The sequence below is a fragment of the Peromyscus californicus genome, unplaced genomic scaffold (genome assembly GCF_007827085.1).
Source record: "Peromyscus californicus insignis strain IS unplaced genomic scaffold, ASM782708v3 Scaffold_6__1_contigs__length_162567912, whole genome shotgun sequence".
NCBI classification, from domain to species: domain Eukaryota; kingdom Metazoa; phylum Chordata; class Mammalia; order Rodentia; family Cricetidae; genus Peromyscus; species Peromyscus californicus.
In genome coordinates, this window is record NW_026294584.1 from 154373307 (window position 1) to 154396145 (window position 22839).

Consider the following 22839-nt stretch of genomic DNA (forward strand, 5'->3'; position numbering starts at 1 on the left):
AATAGTAAACATATATTTTTTCTATAGATTCCATCTTTTGCTATCAACCAGCAGATTGAATAGCAGATAACCAATGGAATAACACAAACTAGGCCAAATGGACTTGAAAGGCAAAAGGAGGCATCTTTGAAGGTTTTCATGTACCTCCCAAGTTTGTTCTAAGCTAAATGAACTTCCACTCCCTAGGGAAGTTGGACATTGTATTTTCAGGGAAGTGAAGGACAATGTACCCTGAACTGTGGACTGAACAGAGGCTGCTCATAAAAGTTCTAAGCACAACTGGGTCATGAGGTTTAACTCTTACTTACTCCTTGTTCAGTAAAATCAGTTTTCATCTCTAGGAATTCAGATTCTTATCTTTGATAAACATAACAATTTCTGTCTACAGATCACAGGGAGTCTCTCAACCTTCCTCTAAGGCAGAACTGAAAGTATCAGACACTGGAAGAATCAAGTGCTTTGCTGGGGCTCTGCACATGGAAAGATTTTAACTTATCCACCATAATGCAAGGTGCACAAGGGGAGGTTTTTCAAAGGTCAGTGCAGGAGGTGAGAACAGGCTACCATTGAGGCCACTGTTTCTGGTTGCTTTGCTTAGAGGGTTTCTATGGCTCAGAGATTCAGAGATGGCTGCTCTTTGATTCTCAAGTTATTTTGATCTCTACCGATTCCCGGAAACAGTGACAGTCTAAGCTTTGGAGACTGCTACAATTTCTGTGGCATGGATCCATGATAAAATAGAGATGTCTGGCCTGAGGTGATTCTGTTGAGACAGCTCCAGACTAAGTGTCCATGAGACGTGTTGGGTCCTTTAGCATCTGTGAGTTTTTTTGGAACACAGCCAAAAGAATGATGCATGGTGAACAATACCCTGGGGAACTGTGAGAGAGGCTCCAGGTACAAAGGCAGAGGGCCCTTTACCTCAAGTGCATTTCATTCCCCAGATTGTTCATAGACATTATTTTGTGCTGCCTGTGACAAACAATTATATTCAATTTATAAGTTATGTTGATTCTTGTTGGAAGGGCGAACATAGCTATGGAAGCCAACCTGGTCAGTGTGCCTTGAATCTGGATATGCCCTCTGCCTTGCTTTCACGCTTTCCCAGATATAATCTATAGTATTGCCAGGCAATTGTGTTTAAACTGGCCTGTCCTGAGAAAGTTTTGGAAAGGGCTGCTCTGTTAACAGTATGTGCTTACTGATGTTTATTTACATGTGTTTCTGATCCCAAACGACCCTCTTGAGACCATTGCTTTCATTGTTTCATTCGTGTATAGAGTCCACTGAAACTAAAGCAAGGTTGTCTCAGCATCAGACTGTATTTGCCCCATTCTTCTAGGTTCTCAAATCCTGTTCCTAGGTGCAGCAGACAAGATCTGCACAGGTCCGCTGAAAAGTCAACAATTTTAATACTTTTTATAAATGTATATATAAATGTGTGTACCTTCATGTGCATATGTGCAACTTATGTGTGCAGGTGCCAAAGAGGGCCAGAAGAGGGCACCTAATTCCCCAGAACTGGAGTGACAGGGGTTGTGAGTAATCTGATGTCAGTGCTAGAAACCAACCCAGCCCTGTATAAAAATGATGTGCTTCTCTGAATGGAAATATCCCCCAGAGGCTCTGGTATTAAATAGTTAGTCTCCAGCTGATGGTTCTATTTGAGGAGGTGGAGCTGGTGCTATTCGGGGAGGTGGAGCTGGTGCATTTTGGGGAGGTAGAGGAAGACTGTCACTGGAGATGGGCTTCAAAGGCTTAAAGTCTCACTTTAATTCCATTTTGCTCTCTCTGCCTTATGCTTATAGTTAAGATGTGAGCTCCTCACTCCTGCTCCTGCTGTCTTTCCCTCTACCATGATTGATTCTCACTCCTCTAGAACAGTGGTTCTTAACCTGTGGGTCATGACTCCTTTGAGGGTCCAATGACACTTTTACAGAAGTCATCTAAGACCATCTGAAAATATAGCTATACCTTATCATTTATAATAATAGCAAAATTATAGTTATGAAGTAGCAATGAAAACAATATATGGTTGGAGTCATAACAACATGAGGAACAGTATTAAAGAATTCCAGAATTAGGAAGAATGAGAACCACTGCCCTATAACCATAAGCACAAATAAACTCTTCCTTGTATAAATTTGCTTGGTCATAGTATTCTGTCAAAGTCAAAGAGAAGTAACTAATACATACATACATACAGTAAGTACCTTTACCCAACATCTGACTGTGTCTGTGAGTCATGTACAGAGACAGGTCACCATGGCTCTGATATCATCAGAGCTAATGAGCTAATCTGTTGATGGAGTTATGAGACGGGAACTATTGATAAGTACTGAAAGGTAGCAGGTGGACCTAATTGGAAGTTGGTCATTGGGGTAGCATGTCCATAAAGGCTATACTTCACCACTTCCTGTATTTTGTTTTTCATTCTTCCTGCCCACCAAGAATTGAAGAACAGCATCACCCAACACTCATGTCACCATGATATTCTATCCATAAACATGGAGCCAAGTTCCCATGAACCCTCTAAGACAGTGAGTGAAAACAAATCTTTCCTCTCTTGAGTTGTTCTTTGAGGTTTTGATCATAGTGATGTAAAAGTTAATAATATAGCATATGAAGGGCAGGAGCCAGGACCACAGTGCCTGGGCCCCTAGGATAAGGGAACACCACTGTTTGGTTGAACTGCAAAGTAATATATCTGTTAAAGAGGGAAAAGGAGACTGAAAGACGAATTTGTGGATAATCAAGGAATTCTGAAATGTGACATAGGCATGTGCTTTCCCATGGTACATCAGGTGCACAGCATAGAACCACAGAAGCTTCTTTCTGGCTATATTTCTTATTTGTACAATCACTGGGATGGCTAGTTTTTGTCAACTTGACACAAATCTAGACAGACCAGAGAAGAGGGTATCTCAACTGAGGAACTGCCTTCATCAGATTGACCTATGGGAATGAATGTTTATGAGGCATTTCCTTCTTGGTTAACTGATGAAAGACAGCATAAATCACTGTGGGCAGTGCCAGGGCTGGGCAGATTGGCCTATGCTATATAAGAGAAGTAGCTGAGCAATTCAGTATGCAAGACTCATTGGTGAACTCTGCTTTGGTCTCTACCCCCAGGTTCCTGCCATGGCTTCCCATATGATGGACTGCAATTTGTAAGCTACAGAAACTCTTATCTTACCTGAGTTGGTTTTAGTTCATGTTTTTGCAGCAACAGAAAACCAAATTAGACCAATCACATAGATATCATCAGGTGTCTAAATCCATCTTTCTAAGTCATTTTCACTTATGGGACTAATTCTGCAGTGGTGCTGCAGTGGATACCTTTGGCTCATTTTTAAAATACCCACTTTAAGAAACAAAGGAGTCTTAATAAGTATTTCAAACTCAGGAGGCAGAGCATTCTATGTTATTATATAACTCCCTTTCCTGAAGAGGGAAATAAAGTTTGTCCATTTGTCTTGCATCCCTACTAAACCCAGTGTCACATTCAAAGCCCTTCATAAAAGAGTAAACATTAGTCAACCTGCTGGGTCATGCGTTGGCATTAAGTTCTGGGTTCTGTTTCCCGAACACAAGAAACTGTTTGTGGACAAGTTGCTTGCAGGTGAAATTGTTGTTTCATATTCATATCTGTGTGGACACAGGAAACATTTGCTGTGAGGATCTGAGTGCAATGAGAGCATCTGCAAATTACTGACTCCTGCTTCCCTGAAAACATAGCATCCAGAACCTATACAGACACATTTCCACTGCAGTCATTGTCATCATCATAAATCCTATTGCAGGGCCAGCAAGATAAGCAGAACTTTCTGCAGAACCCTGATTATCTGAGTTCAATCCATGGAAATCACATATGGTGGAAGGAGAGGAATGACTCTATAAAGGAATCCTCTGATCTCTATACTTGAACACCTACACACACACACACACACACACACACACACACACACACACACATAGAGGCAACACACATATATACACAAATACATGAGAGAGAGAGAGAGAGAGAGAGAGAGAGAGAGAGATCATTAGGGTGGACATGTAGTTCTAGGTTTAAACTCTAGAACTACATAAGCTGGTTGTGGTAACTCATGCCTCTTGCCCTAGCACTTGAAAGATGGAGAAAAGAGAATCAGAAGCTCAAGGCCATCTTTATCTAAGAAGCAAGTTTGAGTCCAGTCTGGGCTTCATGAGAGCTTGTCTCAAAAAAAAAAGGAAGGAAAGAAAGAAAACAATGACTTGATTGAATAAAAGTAAGTAACCAATATTGTCAAAAGAACTTGATAATCACCAAAAATGTGCCCCTCTTTTGCAGTTAGCTCTCAAGTCTCTACATGTAGGTGACATTGCTTTCAGATTCTCTAATGTCAATGCTCTGTGATTTCTTTTTTAACTTTATATTTTTATGTATGAGTCCTCTGTATGTTTACCTGCATGCCAAAAGATGTCATCATATCATTTATAGATGGTTGTAAGCCATCATGTGGTTTCTGAGGACTGAACTCAGGACCTCTGAAAGAGCAACCAGTGCTCTTAGCCTCCGAGACATCTCTCCAGCCCCCTCTGTGATTTCTAAATGACTGTTTCTTAGAGATAATTGAGATAAAGAAAGAAAGTAAGAAAAAAAGAAACTAACTAATGTAGAATTAAGATGATAAAAGCTTTAGAAAGACACAAAATAACACAACAAATCAAGATACCTGCTCTATGTTCTCTGAACTGTGGTCCTACCCTTCCTCAAACAATCATTCTCCCATGTATTCATTAAGCCCAACAGAAGAAAATGTTCACATGTCATAACAAGAGATGACAGAATCCGTGGCGCACGCCTTTAATCCCAGCACTCGGGAGGCAGAGCCAGGAGGATCTCTGTGAGTTCGAGGCCAGCCTAGGCTACCAAGTGAGTTCCAGGAAAAAGGCGCAAAGCTACACAGAGAAACCCTGTCTCAAAAAACCAAAAAAAAAAAAAAAGAGATGACAGAATCCATCACCTGACAACACTGTGCCATGGGACCAAAAGTGCTAATAAACTGTGGTCATTTAACTCGATCAAATCACCAAGGATCAGCTTGTACTAGAAAGAAATGACAGAATGCAACAGTAGAGGAGAATGTCTCCAGCTAAGCCCCTCTCCATTGTAGGTATGCTGGATTTATCTCTAAGTGTTTTTAGAAAAGAGACCATCAGAGATAATCATAGGCTGCTGAATTCTCCATGAGTAGGGAGCTATACTTGCCAAAAATTCTAATTTCTATTCTGCATAATATAGCACAGAAGTCAGAATCACTTTCCCTTAGAACAACTGCCTGAATATCCCTACAGAGTTGGCCAGTGAAGTGTGGACAAAGTTATGTGTCTACTCATGATCCCATGAGGCATGTCAGTTTCAAAAAAAAAATAATTACCTTTGGGAGAATGTTGGAAAACACAATAATAGTAAAATATTTGTTGATTTGATTTGAATAGAATAGAAACTAAAAAATAATTTTTATATTCCATGCACAAATTTTTAGTTCCCTTCAAAAACAACTGAGAAGATAAAAATATCCTGCATTTAGTTCATTATCCACTTAAAGTTCAGTTGTTCACTCAAGGTCCATTTTTTCCCCAATTGACAATAAAATGGCAGAAAAGAGTTTCAAAAAAAAAAAAGGAGGAAAGCTCATTTCCTCAAAAACAAAGAACTCCAAATATGGGGATGATTTCAATTGCTACATTGGTGCATGGCATGCACCAATACTGGGTTTGATCCTGAGCACAAAATAAAACAAGATATGGTGGTCCATACCAATAGCACCAACACTCAGGAGACAGAGGCAGAAGGATCAAAAGTTTATGATTATCCTTAACTACAAAGTGAGGTTGAAGCCGCCTTTAGCTAAATGAGACTCTGTTTCAAAGAAAATAAAAACAAAAGTCTTGTGAGATACCAGATGCCTCCATGTGTACAGGTGCTTGTGTACAAGCCTGACAACTTAGATTGCATTCCAGGTCCTACAGAGTAGGCAGAGAGAACCTACTCCTGAGAGTTGTTTCCTGACCTCACACAAAAGCACACACACTCCACCACCACAACATATACAACAAAATAGATAAAAATAAAAAAAACTGTAAGTGAGAGACTGAGAGTGTAGACAACTTAAACTCAATCAAATTTTGAGTTTGGGATATGGATGTGAGAATGGCCACCAAATAAGAAGGTAAGGGAAATATAACCATCATGCTTTGGGGAGTAACAGGGTATGTTCCAGGTCTCTATTGAAAGTTGCACGAAAAAAATTACTAATACAGGGCCTGGCTGGGCACACAAAGCAAAGTCTAAAGTGTGGGTTAAAGTGCACATAAGGAATAGCTAGATCCTCAGACTCATCCTCCATCTTTCCAAGTAGAAATGCTCACAGACAGGAGAGGAGCCAAACTGTTACACTGAGGACACAGGACAAAAAGGAGGATCATTATGTTTTAAAACTCCACACACTGAAAGATGATGTTCCCATTCCTTTCTAGATGGTAGTCAGTTTCTACCTCTTTAGCAAGTGCAGAGAATAACTACCTAGGATCACAAGTTACACACATTTCCAAGATAGCTCAAAATCAGCCAGTCCAGCTCAGTCACCACCCAGTCCAGCTCAATTACCACACAGTCCAGCTCAATTACCACACAGTCAGGCTGAGTTATCAGCCAGTTCAGGTCAATCACCACCCAGTCCAGCTCAATCATCAGCCAGTCCAGCTTATTCACCATCCAGTCCAGCTCAATCATCAGCCATTTCAGCTCAATCACTACCTGGTCCAGCTCCATTACCACCCAGTCCAATTTAATCACCACCCAGCCCAGCTGAATCACCTTTTAATTCATCCTACTGAAAAAGACAGAAGACTCCCATTAACCAAGTCTATAGTTGTATACAAAATTTCCAGTTAGCTTTCCATTGTAATTCTCAATTAAATATGAACCAATAACCAACAGCCATCTATGGGGGACACTCTATTACAATAAGTCAAAGACAAACAAGAGCTACACTTGAAGGGGCCAGAGACAAAAGAGACAGATGAAGAGAGTCACACAAGAAAAGACTCTCAATTCTTAAGAAAATAACAAGATGTCCCCTCAGAGGAGATAATCGAAGTAGAGAGGTGTCCTTGGGTGACAAGCCCATCCAAGAGCCTGATGACAAAGATAAATCTCCCAGGAAGTACCTAAGAGATGCAAAAAACATGAAATTAAAAAGATAACAAGATATGAATGAAACCTAGGATGCCAGTGCTCAAATAGGAGCTGAAGAAGAGTGGGAGAAGGAGAAAGTTATCACCAAGTAGAAAGGAGGAAAAAAAGTACAAAAACTTTACAGACTGTCCTGACTGAAGGCACCTGATGGAGGTGACAAAGGACTTAAACCAATCATCATCAGTGTCAGACAGTGGAGCTAAAAGAGAAACCAGTCACAGGAGTTAGAACATGATAACAGACAACAATCTCTAACTCCACTTCCTGGGGAAACGATACCCTATTCTGATCTCTGTGGGCCCCAGATGCACACATGGTACACATGTATACATGCAGGGAAAACACCAACCACATCAAATTGATGAAAGATCTTAAAAACAAAAGGAAAGATAGAAGAAGGAAATGATGAAGAAGAGTGGAGAGGAGGCAGGAGGAAGAGGAAGAAGATGTGGGAAGAAGTCAGACAAATTCGTAAGGAAAGAATGACGGGGAATTACAAGGAAATGGCACTGAGCTGGCCTAGAGGTTTGCAGTTCAGAGGCAGGTGGAGAACAGCAGACATCAGTGAGAGGCATGCCCGGGACAATGGTGCAGCCCTGACCTGTTCTGAGGGACGTGCACCCTGCCAGCCTGTGAGGGCTAGGGAGACAGTGAGAGATTCAGAGAGTCATTCTAATGGGGACATAAGCTAAGTATTCAATCTAGATAAAGAATTGAGCTCCATAACAAAGAATAGCATGATCCTATGGTGGAAAGCAGTATTTCATATATAATTCAAGGTTAAGATATTAAAAACAAACAAGACTCATAGGCAAAAAGAAAGAACTGAAAACTTTCCCCAGAAAGCAGGAAAGTGGGTGGGGGGACACAACATAGTTTCACTTTTATAATTTTCTGTATAGAACACTTTGGTAAACATGAAAATAAAAATCAGTCTTGGCATTAGTCTATATCTTGGAGACTCATGATTATGTCACACTGTAGACCCCTTGTAACTGTAGGGTCTAAATAGTCCTGATGAAGGACTCAGCACAAGCTTTGACAGATTCAGAGAATCTGTTCAGGTGTCTCAACTTCATGAAAGCAATGTCTCAAATTCCCACTTCACAATGGACAGGATGGGACCTGAAATGGACCCAGGCTGCAAGAGTCACAGATCACACCAGCAGAGTGGAGAACATAACTTCTAATTTCCATATTAGCATTCTGAACTTTGGGGGAACATTGCTCCTCGCAGAGACAAAATTCTGAACTTCATTTCCTGTAGGGAAAAGTTGAACCTAAAACATCAAAGAATGGAATACTCACCGGTCCATCAAGAAATGAGGTAGTGATATTATGAAACACCCTAGGCCCATAACCGCACATCCGACACCAATCACGATAGGCCTGTGCAGTTTTGTTCCGAAATAACTCACAAATATAATCAACAAAAGGTTTCCTAGGAGAGGGGAATGAGAGTGCTTGTTTCAGTAAAGTAATAGCAGATCTTAGTCAACAGCCTCTCCAGCATTTGGACTCTAAGGTTCATTGTTTAAACAACTACCTTAAGGATATAGGAATGGGTGCTTGGGAGGTTTGGGCATTGCGTGTGTGTGTGTGTGTGTGTGTGTGTGTGTGTGTGTGTGTGTGTGTGTGTGTGTGTGTGTGTGTGTGATCCTTCCCTGGTCTATTATGACCCTGATGGAAGGTTTTCCTCCATTCTGGAGAATATTAAGGGCTCTTTTCAGGATTATCCAGCCCTTGGGAATAGATACAAAAGCAGCTGTCAGCCTGCACGTCACCTCTGACCTCTCCTCTCATGTCAAAAAGTCAAACCAAAAACTCATCTGTGGTTTAGGAGAATGCTTAGGTTTAAAGAAACTCAGTGGGAAACACTATTCTGACAGAGAGGCCTTTGATGAAGATGTTAAGAGATGAAAGAACCGGTGTGGCCTGGTGGCACAGACCTGCCATCGCCAGTCACAGGGAGGATAAGAGAAGAAGACTACAAGATCAAATCAGCCTGGGCTACAGAGTGAGTTCAAGACCAGCCTGTGCATCTTACTGAGAACTTCTTCAAAATAAAGAGTAAATAAAGGGGCTTGGGATAGAGTGGTAGAGTGTTTGCCTCATGTGTGGGAGGCCCTAGGCCCAATCATCAGTATTATGCACATTAAAAAAAGGATTTGAATAGAACCCAATATATCAGTAAGTTCTCTACAAGGCACTAATTTTTAATTTGATGAAGAAATTTACGATGATCATACTATACATAAAGGAAAGATCAGAAAACTCAAACAAACTTCATTGATGACTTAGCAAATCTCTAAGTGATCGAAAATATTTGAGAGATATTTAAAGACTTTGTTTTTCTTCCAATTCCATTTCTCTCTAGTCTGCTATCTAAGTAGAAGAGATGTTGCTTTATTTTGGATGAGGGTGTGTCCCACATCTATATCCTTATTACCCTATAGCAGCTTCTCTTTATTTCCAAAGTCCCTGTCGCCGAGGTCATCATGCAGAAGGTAATGTCCCAGGACACCCACTGTTTGAACTTTCTGTGCCTCTTGCTAGTCTACAGCTGTACCCTCCAGAACACAAGGATCTTGTCTGAAATCTCTATTGTTTGTGAGGAAAAGCATTCTTCCACCTTCCCATAACACTAGGCTGACTTTGTCCCCACACAAACCGTTTGATGCTTTACCTTCTACACAAATCCCCCCTTCACATTTACCTCTCCACCTCCCCATCTGGAAAACCTTTCCTCCTTTAGGAGACTGTCTTCCCAAGCACAGTGTGTCCCGTAGACCTTGGATAACCAATGGGCTGCACTTGCTGCATCTAACACACTAGAACATGACTGAATCTGTGAAAGGTCTATGGAAGGCATTCATCCTGACTGCACTGTGAAGGCCAAGGACACAAGGGTCGGAGCAAGCACTGAGGAGAGTGACACTGGAGAGAGGATGGAGCATTCTCAGTGTGGGTTCGCTATTTCACCAACCCGATTTTCTTTGCTGTTTTCAATAAATACGTTAAAGGCAATTTCACCTTGAAGGAAGTAAAAACTTAGATTAAACTAGAGATGAGAAGCACCAAGATCGCTCACATCTTTTGTCTAAAGAGAACATCTTTCCCTCCTTCACCCTTTGTAATCTCACATCTCAGTTCTTTACATTAAATCAGGGGCTAAAGTTCATTCACTCTTCTTAGCAATTGTGTCTGACACAACTCAAACACAGGAAAGCACCCTCATCATACAGGTGACTAGGAGTGGAGAGCTGCCAACCTCACAGACACAGTAGGGGAAGAGAAGCAATTGCTCTCTTCTTCAGTTTCTCCAGGCTCCCACAGCAACCTTGTAAAATGCCAAAAAAAAAAAAAAAAAGTGCTTAGTGTCTCTTTGAGTTATCAAGTGATAGAATTAAATATTAATTCTCTAAATCTTCTGCCACTTGTCAGAAAAAAGAAACCATGTCAGGGTATGTGGCAAAAATTAGGTGTCATCATGGGGATATTTGAATAAGTATTTTCTTCACACCCAAACAAGGCTATTCAATCATATCAGGAAGGATGTAACTCAGTCATACCAAATAATCTACTGCAGGAAATAAGGAGAGAATATCAATATATAACAATAAGTAAATGTGAAAATCACTCACCAATCTCAAAGCTCCCATTGATAAATCCAACTGTAGATGTCGGGATATCAAATTGTCTCTCTATTTGTGTGAGCATGGAATTCATATAAGTTCCTGATAGTGATTTGGATACAAATGCCCATGTTAATGCCAACAGAAAAATCTAGGAAGAAAAATATTTAAGAAAAAGTAAGGACTTTGTTTTCCAAATACATATCTGCTATCTGTTGACAAAACAGTGCTGTGGGATATCTGTATACTGTGTGAAGGTTTATGGCTGTGATTGGGGTAATAAAAAGTTGGATAGCCAATAGCTAGGCAGGAGGTATGGGGGAAGAGGAGGAGAATCTAGGCGCCTGGGAGATGCCAGGAGACTCAGAGAGCAAATAGGAGGTGTGAGATGGAAGAGAGGTAACACCACGTGATAGAATATAGATTAACAAAGATGGCTTAATTTAAGTTATAAAAACTAGTTAGGAACAAGCCTAAGCTGTAGGGCAAGCTTTCATAATTAACAAGAAGTCTCTGTGACATTATTTGGAAGTGGTCTAGTGGGACAGGAAAAGACTCCTTACAAAACAGCCTCTACCATGAGATGAAGGATTGTATCCAACATAAACAATCCTTGAACATGCAAAAAACTTTGAAGTGTAATCTCTACTTGGTTATGGTGTCCTAACTCTGGAAAAGCAGGGTTAGAATAGCTGGTTAGCAGTGGTGAGTTCTGTAGGTGGGTATGGCTTTGCTCATGTATCAGTGTATCTTATTCTCACAGAAAGACATGCAGTTATTCTAAGCAAGACACAGCTATTTATGACTCTTCAGCAATATACTGTTATCTGCAGGACAAGTGTTGTCCACTTTAAGGAAGGGAAGGAACAGAACACAGAATTACACCACAGCATTTTGTTTGCAGCAAGCCTACTCTGTTCTATCTGCAGGAATGACAGGTCTCTGGATGTTCCTGGCCAGTTCAACACTTTGTCCTCTTTGTCTGCATTCTTGAGAACAACAAGCTACATTCTCACTGATGGAGGCAGCGTGACCTGTTTTATTTTTCTTCCTGGGGCAATATGCCTATAACCCTTTATCTCAGTAGTCCAAGTGGTGTTCATGGCATGTAAACATAGGGCAGAACATTTTAGGGGTCTCTTGGATGCAGGATGAAATGTGGCTGTGTCCTTATAAGACTCCCCACTACCTGCCTGTTACTAATGAACTCTTGAGTGATGTAGTAAATGAGCTTCCTGTTTCCCTCAACTTCTCTTCCAGCAGCTGGTTGATGGCAAATGTCATCAATCTAGCTTCTATGTACTATCAAAAGTCTATAGAGTACTTCCATACTATCTCATCTGAAATAATAGGCAGATCATACTGTGTTAGATTAGTGCTTATAAATTTATTACCACCAGTACCAATTAATTTGGATAAACAAGAACAGAAATGAATGTTAAAAAAAAGAATTGAGAAACATGAACACCAAGTTCAGTATAGCTCAAAAGTACTCTATGATCGTAAGAAAGTGTAACTCCAGCTCTAGAAGTTTGTCTTCTAACTCCAAATTCCATTTGCAGAGAATTTCTCTCTTCCCCCTACAAATCTTTCAGAGGATGTGATTGATACTTGATAATTTTCACATGGGTTTTATAACTCAGGTCCCATATTTAAAAGCAAGGTCTATCAAATTAAAAATATCAGGCTTGAGGAGATCTTTTATTTGATTTGTGGTTTTGAAGAAGAAAGCTAAGCAGGTAGTGAGCACAGTGCTCTTTCTCTAAAGCATTAGGTTCTTGGCAGAAAGTGATTGAAACCAGTGTCCATGCTGGTTCACATCCACTGCTACACAACATCTGTATTTATAAAGCTAATCCTGCTGACTGTTCACCTCAGCACTCTATAGTCTGAAGCAAACTCCTTTGGAGCTGTCTTTTTATTTCTTAAGGGAGTTCTCTTTTTTCTTTCATCCTTTTTCTTTGTGTATGTGTGTGCCATGTTAGTGTAGGATGAGTTTATGTGTGTACATGCACATGGGGAGACAGAAGACAGCTGCAGGTGTAATTCCTCAAGCTTCATACATTTTTTTTAAATAATGGAGACTCTCACCTGCCTGGAATTCACCCAGCAAAAAAGTCTTGCTTGTCCATGAACACCACACACTGGGATTGTAGTTAGTGTCACTATACCTAGTTTCTATATAGGCTTGGGGACTGGACTCAGTCTTCATGCTTCTAAGGCCAATCACTTTACTGATCAAGACATCTCCTCACTTTTGAGAAATTTTCCCTTTTTTCTTCAATAAATTTTATTGATTAAATTTGCTGTTTGGTGATTTCATACATGTATGACATCATTTGATTATTACTTTCTTCCTCTCTTCTCCACGTCTTTTCCCCATAAACACCCTCATTCCTACCAGTACTTTTCCAAGGTTCATGAGTTTTGGTTTAGTTTTTTTGTGGTTGTTGTTCCATGTCCCTTAACTGGGCTTAGAGAGGAACCTGTGAGGGACTCTGTGGAGACTAGGCCAGTGCTCAGATTCCTTGGGTTAATACAAGTTCACATTGGTGATGCAAAGATGCCTTTGGAACCACGAGAAGGAGAGTTGTCTCTAAACTACTGAACACCACCAAAACAGTGAACAGAGTGGACATTATTTATTACTAAACAGTGATTGTAACAATACCAATGCTTGAAGAAAATATTTGTCTGACTGGGTCATGAAGTCTTCTTTGCATATCATTCAACAGAGCACTTCTGTTGGGGAACTGTTTCCTAGCTGTGACCCCTGACCTGTCAGGAACCCCAGAGGGCTGAGCATTGGGGTTCTGACCTCTGTCCTCAGACTAAATTCCAGCACAGTATAATACACACCTATAACTTTTTAGATCTCACCCTCCTTTAAGACCCTCTAAACCAGTGGTTCTTGACCTTCCTACTGCTGCACATTTAAATACAGTTCCTCCTGTCATGTTGACCCCAACTATAAAATTATTTTATTTGCTACTTCATAACTGTAATTTTCCTACTGTTATGAATTGTAATATAGATATCTGATATGCAGTGTATTTTGATATGTGACCCCTGTGAAAGGGTCATTTGATTGCAAAGGCATGGTGACAGACAGTTTGAGAACCACCACTTTAAAGCATTCTTACTAAGTTTCCTGGATGAATTATCCTGGTTCGACATCCCTAATTATAAAACCAACTTCTTTAAGGCAAGAAATTAACAACAATTTTGGTAAAATGGCTTTTGTGTTGGAAAAATTCTTGTAATCTGAGCAATGTTCCAAGGACTATCAAAGCTTACTTAAAAGACTCTCGTGCACATATACAGGCATACAAGCTAACAATCCATACCTTGATCTTGGAAAAACATCTCACTCCATGAGTCGCAACCCTGTTCTCAGGTTCTGCCATGTTGTTCTTCTGATTCTTCCCAGATGTCTATGCTTTAAATGTCTTACTGCTGCCTTTGCAAGAAAACAGACAGTTGTTAATTAAATTATTTACTAAACTGTAACAAGTCATTAAAAAAAAAAAACCTCTCAGGACTGGAGTGTATCATTTTTAAAAATATTATTAAACATAATTCTTTATTGATTCTTTGGCAATTTCACAACATGCACTCCAATCCCACTCACCTCCCAGTCCCTCTGTATCTGCCTACCAACCCTGCAGCATGCCCCCCAAAATTAATTTAAAAAAATCATCACTCCTCTATCTTTCCAGCACCTCTTCATTCATCCTAACAGCATCAGGAACTGCGGTAGGTCATGCAGTATACTCTTTTGTCCAATCAGTCCCACCCACAAAACATTCATTTTTTGTTTAGAGTTTTGGGTTTTTTTTGTTTGTTTGTTTTTTATTTATTCTTTGTGTCTTAAACATCATGTCTCCAAATCCCACCCATCTCCTTCCCCACACCAAAATAAAATAGAAGGGAAAAAGAGGGGGAAGAAACAAAGAAGGGGGAAATCTCGTCGTGGAAGTTGCAGTGTGACACATTGACTCACACAGTAAACCTGTTTATCCATATATATTTAGATGCAGATTTTATCAGAAAGAATCATTTGTCAGGTTCACGGCCCCTGGTCTCTGCTGCACCATTGACGATAGTCCCTCACTGGGACTCTTCCTCGAAATCCTGTTGCTGCCCTGTGTGTGGAGATCCTGCATCCCCGGGTCCACAGGACTGACACCCCCACCCCCTAGCCCTCATGCTCCTGCAGATCACAGATGGTGTGGATGTTGGAGTGGGTGAGCACATAAGCCTGGTTCTAGGACCACCATCTAAAGAGGTGAAAAAGGTGAGGAGTGGGATGAGGTGTCCATTATTTTTTAATGAAACATTGGTCTGGTTCAAAGCCTCTGGTACACCATCATCACTGGACCCTCGCTGAAACTCCTCTCAAATATCCTGCTGATGCCCCAAGACATGGGGAACCTTCAGTTATTGTTCTGCAGGACCAGTCTTTACACGCACTCTAGCAGGTCATAGAGGTCATAGATGGGTAGATATTATGATAGGCCAACCAAGGCCCAGGATGTTGGTCTGAGTGGTAGCTGAGCGGGTCCTCGCCACTGGGACTGCCACCTTCAGGCAAGGGGCAAAGCCAGCTCTCCCAGGCCCATGGTGAAAGGTGGGACCATCTCTCCCAAGTGTGTATGGGGGGGAGGACAGCTCTTTCATGGGAGGATGGGACCAGCTCTCCTTCTACAGTATCCAGCAAGTGGCTGGAACAGCTATCCCAGGGACAGTGTGGGGCTGACTGGCTCATTACGGCCCTTGAATTTCAACAAGAATGGTTCTTATTACCCTCCAAGGTAATGTGGGGCATGGACATCATCACAGACTCCAGCTGCAGCAGGAACATGGACCTAGACATGCCCTTTGCAGCCACTCAGGTCTAGACATCACCATGGTCCTGGTGGTAGTACAGGCCACCCAGATCAGTATGGCCCCAGCAGCAGCAAGGCCCTTCCTTGGACACCAAAATGATCTCAAGTGGCTATCCAGACCCCAGGTATCTGTATGGTCTTTGGGGGGACCATGGGCCCAGACATGGTCCCTGGCAGCAGCCCAGACTCAGATGTCACCATGGCCCCAGGTGGCAGCTCAGACCCTTGGTGTTGGCATGGCCTTTGATGGTATCAGGAGCCATGACATCAACCCAAACTGTGGCTGCAGAAGGGCCACAGAGGGCTGGGGTGTCTTACTCAGGGTTTCTATTACTGTGAAAAATACCAGGACCAAAAGTAAATTAGAGGGGAAAGGGTTTACTTTTGCTCACAGTTCTATATCACAGTTCATTACCCAGGGAAATCAGGGCTGAACTCACAGCAGCAATCTGGATGCAGGGCAGATGCAGAGGCCATGGAGGAATGCTGCCTTGTGCTTTGCTCCCCAGGGCTTGCTCATCCTGCTTTTTTTAAAACCAGACCTGTCTGCCAGGATGGCCCCAGCCACAGTGAGCTGGGCCCTCCCAAATCAGTCATCAATTAAGAAAATGCATCACAGGCTAGACCATCAGTCAATATCCTGGGACATTTTCTCAATTGAGGTTCCCTCTTCCCAAATGACCCGAGCCTGTGTCAAGTTGATATAAAACTTTCCAGTCCAGCTGTGGAGGTTGTGCAATGGGTAACATGTTTGATTCCTAAGCTTGAGGATCTCAATTTGAATTCTTAACAACCAAGTAAAAACCAGGACTTTCTCTGCACCTGCCTGTAACCCCAACACTGGGAGGACCCAGACATCAGGATCACTGCAGTATGCCATACTGGCACTCTAACAAAATGAACAACAGACAAGTTCAGTGAATAGAATCCATTATAAAACCTAAAGTGGAGCATTCTAGAGGAAGACACTCAGCATTGACTTGTGACCTTCATAATATGCACATCTGCGTATGTGCACTTGCACCTGCACACATACGTGTGTGTATATATACACACAAACCTATTCACTGCACACACACACATGCACACACACACACACACACACACACACACACACACACACACACACACACAAACATGGTAAAATGTGCTCCAACAAATAAAGTTTGCCTGGAAATCAGAGTGCAGAGCTAGCCACTAGAAGCAAGGCAGTGGTGGCACACGCCTTTAATCCCAGCACTTGGAAGGAGGAAACAGGAAGTGATATGGCTGGGTGGAGAGAGGAAGTGATAAGGTGAGGTGGAGATAGGAGCTCTCCCTTTTGGTCTGAGGATTCAGTAGAAGTAAAGAGTCTCTCTAGTGGCTGACTCTAATCTTTCAGCATTTACCCCAATATCTGACCCCAGGTTTTATTATTAAGATAAATTAGAACTTGTGATACTTCTGGTGTCCAACTTGTGGGGCATGAATTCACGAAAAAAGCTGCTTGCCTGTGGCTTTGTAGCCATGGCACAGGCTGAAACTATATGAGGCAGGAGTCACTACCCCAATGGCTAAGTTTCTGTTGCAGCCTATCTGCAGCAAATGCCATAGGCTTTGGTGCTCCAAAAACCATAGGAATTAGCTGCTTTTGCACATTAACCACGTGCAGATGGCTGGCTCTTTGGTTTCTTCTCTCCTGGTGGGTTGTGGGCTCTCCCTGGAACCACTCTGTGGGCTGCTACCACACTAGGTAGCTGCCTTGTAACCTGTCCTAGCTTCTACTGTTCTACACAGAAGCATTCAACTTCACATTTGAATCATTGTTGTCAGCAGATTTGGTGAGACAATTGGGAATTCTTAAAGGGGGGAATTAATTAAAAGAGAGTTTTTTTCCCACATTAAAAAATGGGAAACACTATTATAATGGAGGGAGTTAGGTCTCTGTATGATAATACACTAGATAGTTTGAAAATGGAACAATTAAATGAAAGGGTAATTAATTTAGATGGGATTTATATAATGTCGATTATAAATATTACTGTTTGTTATTTTTGTTTATCACTAAAATATTTGGTTAATATGAGTGCTAAGACACAAGTTTTAGAAAAACTTACTAAAACAGATCATAGAGATATTCAGACCCAGACAGAGGAATTTAAAGGAGAACCAATCTCAGCATTGCATTGTAAGGATAGAAAGGAATAGCCTAAGGTTTTCAAATAGTCAACCTTAATTTATCCTGTAACCTTACAGGAACTGCCAAATGATAGATATCCTCAAGGCTGTGTAATTACTGAATGAACTCCTGTTCAAATGTTAGATTTGAGGAGATTCAAGGAAGTGATAGTCTCATATGGCATGCATTCATCTTTTGTGAAGCAAATGTTAAACTCATGGTCAACTTGCAATAGAATTATTACACTCAAGACTAGAGAGACTTGGTTACAGCAGCTGTGGAGGTGGTCCTCAATTACAATGGAAGATGTGGTGGGAAGATGAGGCTAAGACCATTGAACAATGAAGAAGGGCTAGAGGTATGGAAATCTTCAAAGACCAACTTCATGGAGAGGGAGATTATGCTAATGTAGAAAGGCAATCCCTATATGATGACTACACCCTGGCTTTATGCCATGCAGCAGCCTTGAATGCTTGGGACAGAATTGAAGAAGTAGGAAAGAAAATTGAGTTATTTACTAAAGTTATATAGGGCCCAAAAGAAACCTTCACTGATTTCTTTTTTCTTAAGCATTTTTTATTAAGAAATTTTCTATTCATTTTACATACCAAACACAGATCCCCTCCCCTCCCTCCTCCCACTCTCCAGCCTTTCCCCCTATCCCAACCCCCATTGCCACCTCCCCAAAGGCAAGGGCTCCCATGGGGAATCAGTAGAGCCTGATACACCCAGTTGAGGCAGGTCCAAGCCCCTCCCCCTGCACCAAGACTGAGTAAGTTGGTCCACCATAGGCAGTGGGTTCCACAAAGCCCATTCATGTCCTAGGAATGGATCCTGATCCCACTGCCAGGGGGGGGGGCCCTTAAGCAGATCAAGCTACCATAGAGCTTTCATCTAGTAAATTATAAAAGCAGATGCAGAGATCCACAGCCAAGCACCAGGCCAAGCTCCAGTAGTCCAGTCCAAGAGAGAGAAGAGGGATTCTATGAGCAAGGGGTATCGAGATCATGATGGGGAAACATACAGAGACAAACAAACCAAACTAGTGGGAACTCATGAACTGTGGACCAATAGCTGTGGACCCTCCATGGGACTGGACTAGGCCCTCTGCATAGGCAAGAGAGTTATGGAGTTTCACTGATTTCTTACAAAAATTGACTTCAACAGTAAATAGAATGATATCAAATTCAGAAGCTGGACAAATAATAATTGAATCTCTGGCTTTTGAAAATGCTAATGCACAATGCAAAAGGGTAATTATGCCATTAAAGGAAACATCAGCACCCTTAGAGGAATGGATCTGAGATACAGTCAATATTGAATCTGATAACCATGATGATTCTTGGATAGGACAGGTGATTTCCAGAGGTTTGGACTCAACAAGATAGGATAGATACAGAGTATTTTCTCTGAATTTGTCAGTTGTTAATTAACTAGACAATGTTGATGTATTTATTGCCTATAAATTGCATATAGTTATTGTACTTATTATATATAGTTTTTCTTATATTAGTTATAATGTTCTTTTATTTTAGACAAAAAGGGGGAAATGTGGTGATTTTTTGTGTGCTCTAATAAATAAAGCTTCTCTGGAGATCAGAGTGTAGAGCTAGCCACTAGAGGCAAAGCAGTGGTTGCACACATCATTAATCCCAGCACTTGGGATCTCTAATGCCTTTGATCCCAATACTTGGGAGGCACATGCCTTTAATCCCAGTACTTGGGAGAAGGAAACAGGAAGTGATATGGCTGGGTAGAGAGAGGAAGTGATAAGGCAGGGTGGAAACAGGAGCTCGACCCTATTGTTCTGAGGATTCGGTAGAGGTAGAGGTAAGAAATCTCTCTAGTGGCTGGCTGCTTTGCTTCTCTGATCTTTTAGCATTTACCTTAATATTTGACTCTAGGCTTTTATCATTAAGACCAATTAGAATTCACACTACACACACACACACACACACACACACACACACACACACACACACATACACACCACTTGAAAAGGAACAACTTAACCAGTACCTTGAATATTATAAAATTATCTAGGAAGTTTTTATTCTGACTGACCTTGAAAATAATGCCATAAGGGAAGATTTGGCTTGTTTGATTGCCTTTTTCAATATGGTGATATTAAAGCTAGCCTCAGAGCTTTTTAAGCTCTGACCTTAATCTAATGACAATATGGTTAAAATAAAGCTTTTCAATACTTTATCAAAGCAAATGAAACCCAGATGATACCCTTTGAACTCACTTGAAGGCTGCAGTCTTTAAGAACTCGAAGACATCCACTGTGTTTGTTATAAATCTCTGCCTTACTGAGACTACAAAAGCCCTTTAACCAGGCTTCCTTCTTGAGTTGTTTGCATTCCAAGACTTTCCTGAAGTCTCAAGAAGAGAAACAATTTCTGGGGTGCTGTTGATTCACAGAAACCTGGGGAGACACGGAATTTTAATCAAGAAAACAACCTAAGTAAAAACAACAAATAAGTCAATGATCAGGGACAAATCCAACACTTCCAGCTTCAAAAATACAGGACTAGGAAAAGACCAGACACCTAAACAAAGATTTGTACATGGTTATTTATGACCTACATTATATATGGGTGAACATGTCCCTCTCTGTATAGGCTACATGTAAGTTCAAGTATTTATATGCAGTGCAGAAAGGTGACTTGAGCTCCATTCAACTGTACTATCCGCATCAATCTATCTATTTTGTGTCTTGGAAGTAGGATATTTTTCATCACCATTAAATATTTTAATTTCACATTTATTCCAGAAAAATCTATTTCAACGTATTTGTGTGATTTCTCAGCAGTATGCACAGCACTAATTTATGAAATCTCTGAACAACATCCATTTAACAAGTCATCTAACATGACTCTAAGTTTATAAAACACTTAAAACGTATATCAGAGTTCCAAATCCCAGTTGTCACTAAGTGATTGTGGATGACTGTAGTTATCTTTACTGCCTTTTAGTTATAATGAATACCTATTGAACACCTACTATGTGGCAGTCACTGCATGAACCACTAAGATTGAACAAAGAACAAGAAAAGATTGCTGTTCTATGGAGAAGCGAAGTTTTTTGAGATGCCTCAGTCACCACAGCAAGTTGCTTGGACTCAGATTCCAGGAAACCTATGCTTCTATTGGGAAAAAAATGGGAATAAAGTTGACAGTAAATAAATATAAATAAATAAAGGTGCACTGGTACAAAATGGGGTAATGTAGGCTGAAGTACAACTTACTTATTGTGTAAATAGGAAAAAATTCATAGGATATGGATGAAAATTATAGGGACTGTCTTGGCAGTTATGAACATACATAGGAACGAAACCACAGACTCAAGGATCCCACATAAAACTTCAAGTTCATTTAACTTCATGAGAGGACCTAATATTGTTTTTGGAAAGAATGGTAGAGGGGGGTGATTTCCAGGAGAGAGGAGACTCATGATTTAAATCTACACCAATATAGATGAAACACCAAGCACTTGACTCTCCTCACCTGCCTCTCTTTTCCTCATCCGTAGTACAATCTCTCATCAGTCTTTTCTTTCTTCTCTTCCTTCTTGCCCATGCCTGAACCTGGGATGATCTCCCTACCCATGACTAAAAGAACTTACTCTTCTCCCTTATCAAAGCTGTCTTTGCTTTCCTTAGTGGCTTAACATATAAACATCCTCAATAACTAATTTTCATTTTTTAGCCAAGAGAAACTGGAGTTAACATACAGACGATCATTGGATGGCTCTTTCTGTGCACACTAAGTAGTCATCTGGGTAGTTTTTATCACAACCTTGAAGATTCCTATCAAAACACTTTTACTGTGTCAGAGAAGTTTTGCAAACAAATGTCTTGACTGTAAATAAAGCCTACAAAGTCAAGCACTTGAAAACAGATTCAATGTTACTAAACTAATGCGCACCTTCTTCTAATGTGCCAACACTTTCTGTGAAAAACATATCTTTTCAGATGCATTTTAAACTTGTCTATAGAAGAAAAGAGACAAAGCAACATCTGTTTCATTGATTCAACAAAACCTGTGAAACCCAATGCTGAATCATGTCACATTCCCTTGCTGAGCACTTTGAACCTAAATGAGAAACGAGCACAGAGTAAGTGGCAGCCACATGAACAGTGTCCCTTTGTTAGCACGGCATTGTTTAAACAATGACTTCTGTTCCCAGGATCACACAGTATCACAGACAAATCCACATCAGTCATCAATGCTCATGAAAACAGGACATTACACTTTTATTAAGCACACAACACTCTCACGGCTCACCCTCTTTTGCATCCACATAAGGAGTGGGAACACAACATTCTCATTCTCGAGCAAGAGTCCACAACTCTGAATCATTTGCATTGTTTGTGTTATTGTAAAGATGTATGATGGAATGTCTGCTCTCTCAAACATTTTAAGAATACAGTACAGAATTGCTAAGTAGATGGGTGAGCACACTACAAAACAAATCTCTAGAACAGTAACTACCTTGCAGTATTGGCACTCTATAGACACTGAGCAGCAACCCTGGAGGGGGCACCTTTTGATTAATGGTCCTTAACAATATCTCAATCACAGGAGAATACAACTCTGTACAAAGTGAAAAAACACACTCACTCATTCTCAGTATCCACACAGTTTGTGATTATCAGAAAATGCATGCTGTTCATTCCACCTTACTCTGTATTATGAAATTAATGAAACAAAGGCTTTGCTTTACCATGGCCAAGCAAATAGTACATACATGAAGAAGCCTGAAGAGATGGTCCTCTCCCTGATGAGGGAAAAAGAAAGTCACAGCAGTGAAACTCTTATGAAAAGCACCTTTTGCTGGAATCCTCAAATTGCCTTTAACTACTAGAGACAGCCTATTGGGTGCTTTCCAGCTGAAACAATTTCAACC

General features: G+C 40.9%; 1 protein-coding gene across 7 annotated transcripts in view; it reads right to left on the bottom strand.

Annotated features, from left to right (window-relative positions):
* LOC128098586 (solute carrier organic anion transporter family member 1A5) overlaps nucleotides 1-22839 on the bottom strand; it is a 90369-nt gene that overhangs the window by 33711 nt on the left and 33819 nt on the right. For 2 of the 7 annotated variants that reach the window (XM_052719880.1, XM_052719879.1), the window contains exons 2-4: nucleotides 20177-20356; nucleotides 14229-14341; nucleotides 10891-11032 (exon numbers count right to left, since the gene is read on the bottom strand). In XM_052719880.1, the coding sequence (XP_052575840.1) occupies nucleotides 10891-11032; nucleotides 14229-14288 (202 nt within the window). In that variant the 5' untranslated portion in view covers nucleotides 14289-14341; nucleotides 20177-20356. Of the gene's footprint in view, nucleotides 1-3541; nucleotides 3649-8554; nucleotides 8688-10890; nucleotides 11033-14228; nucleotides 14342-20176; nucleotides 20357-22680; nucleotides 22807-22839 lie in introns of those variants that run through there. The other 5 variants (XM_052719876.1, XM_052719875.1, XM_052719873.1 and 2 more) reach the window with 5 other exon arrangements.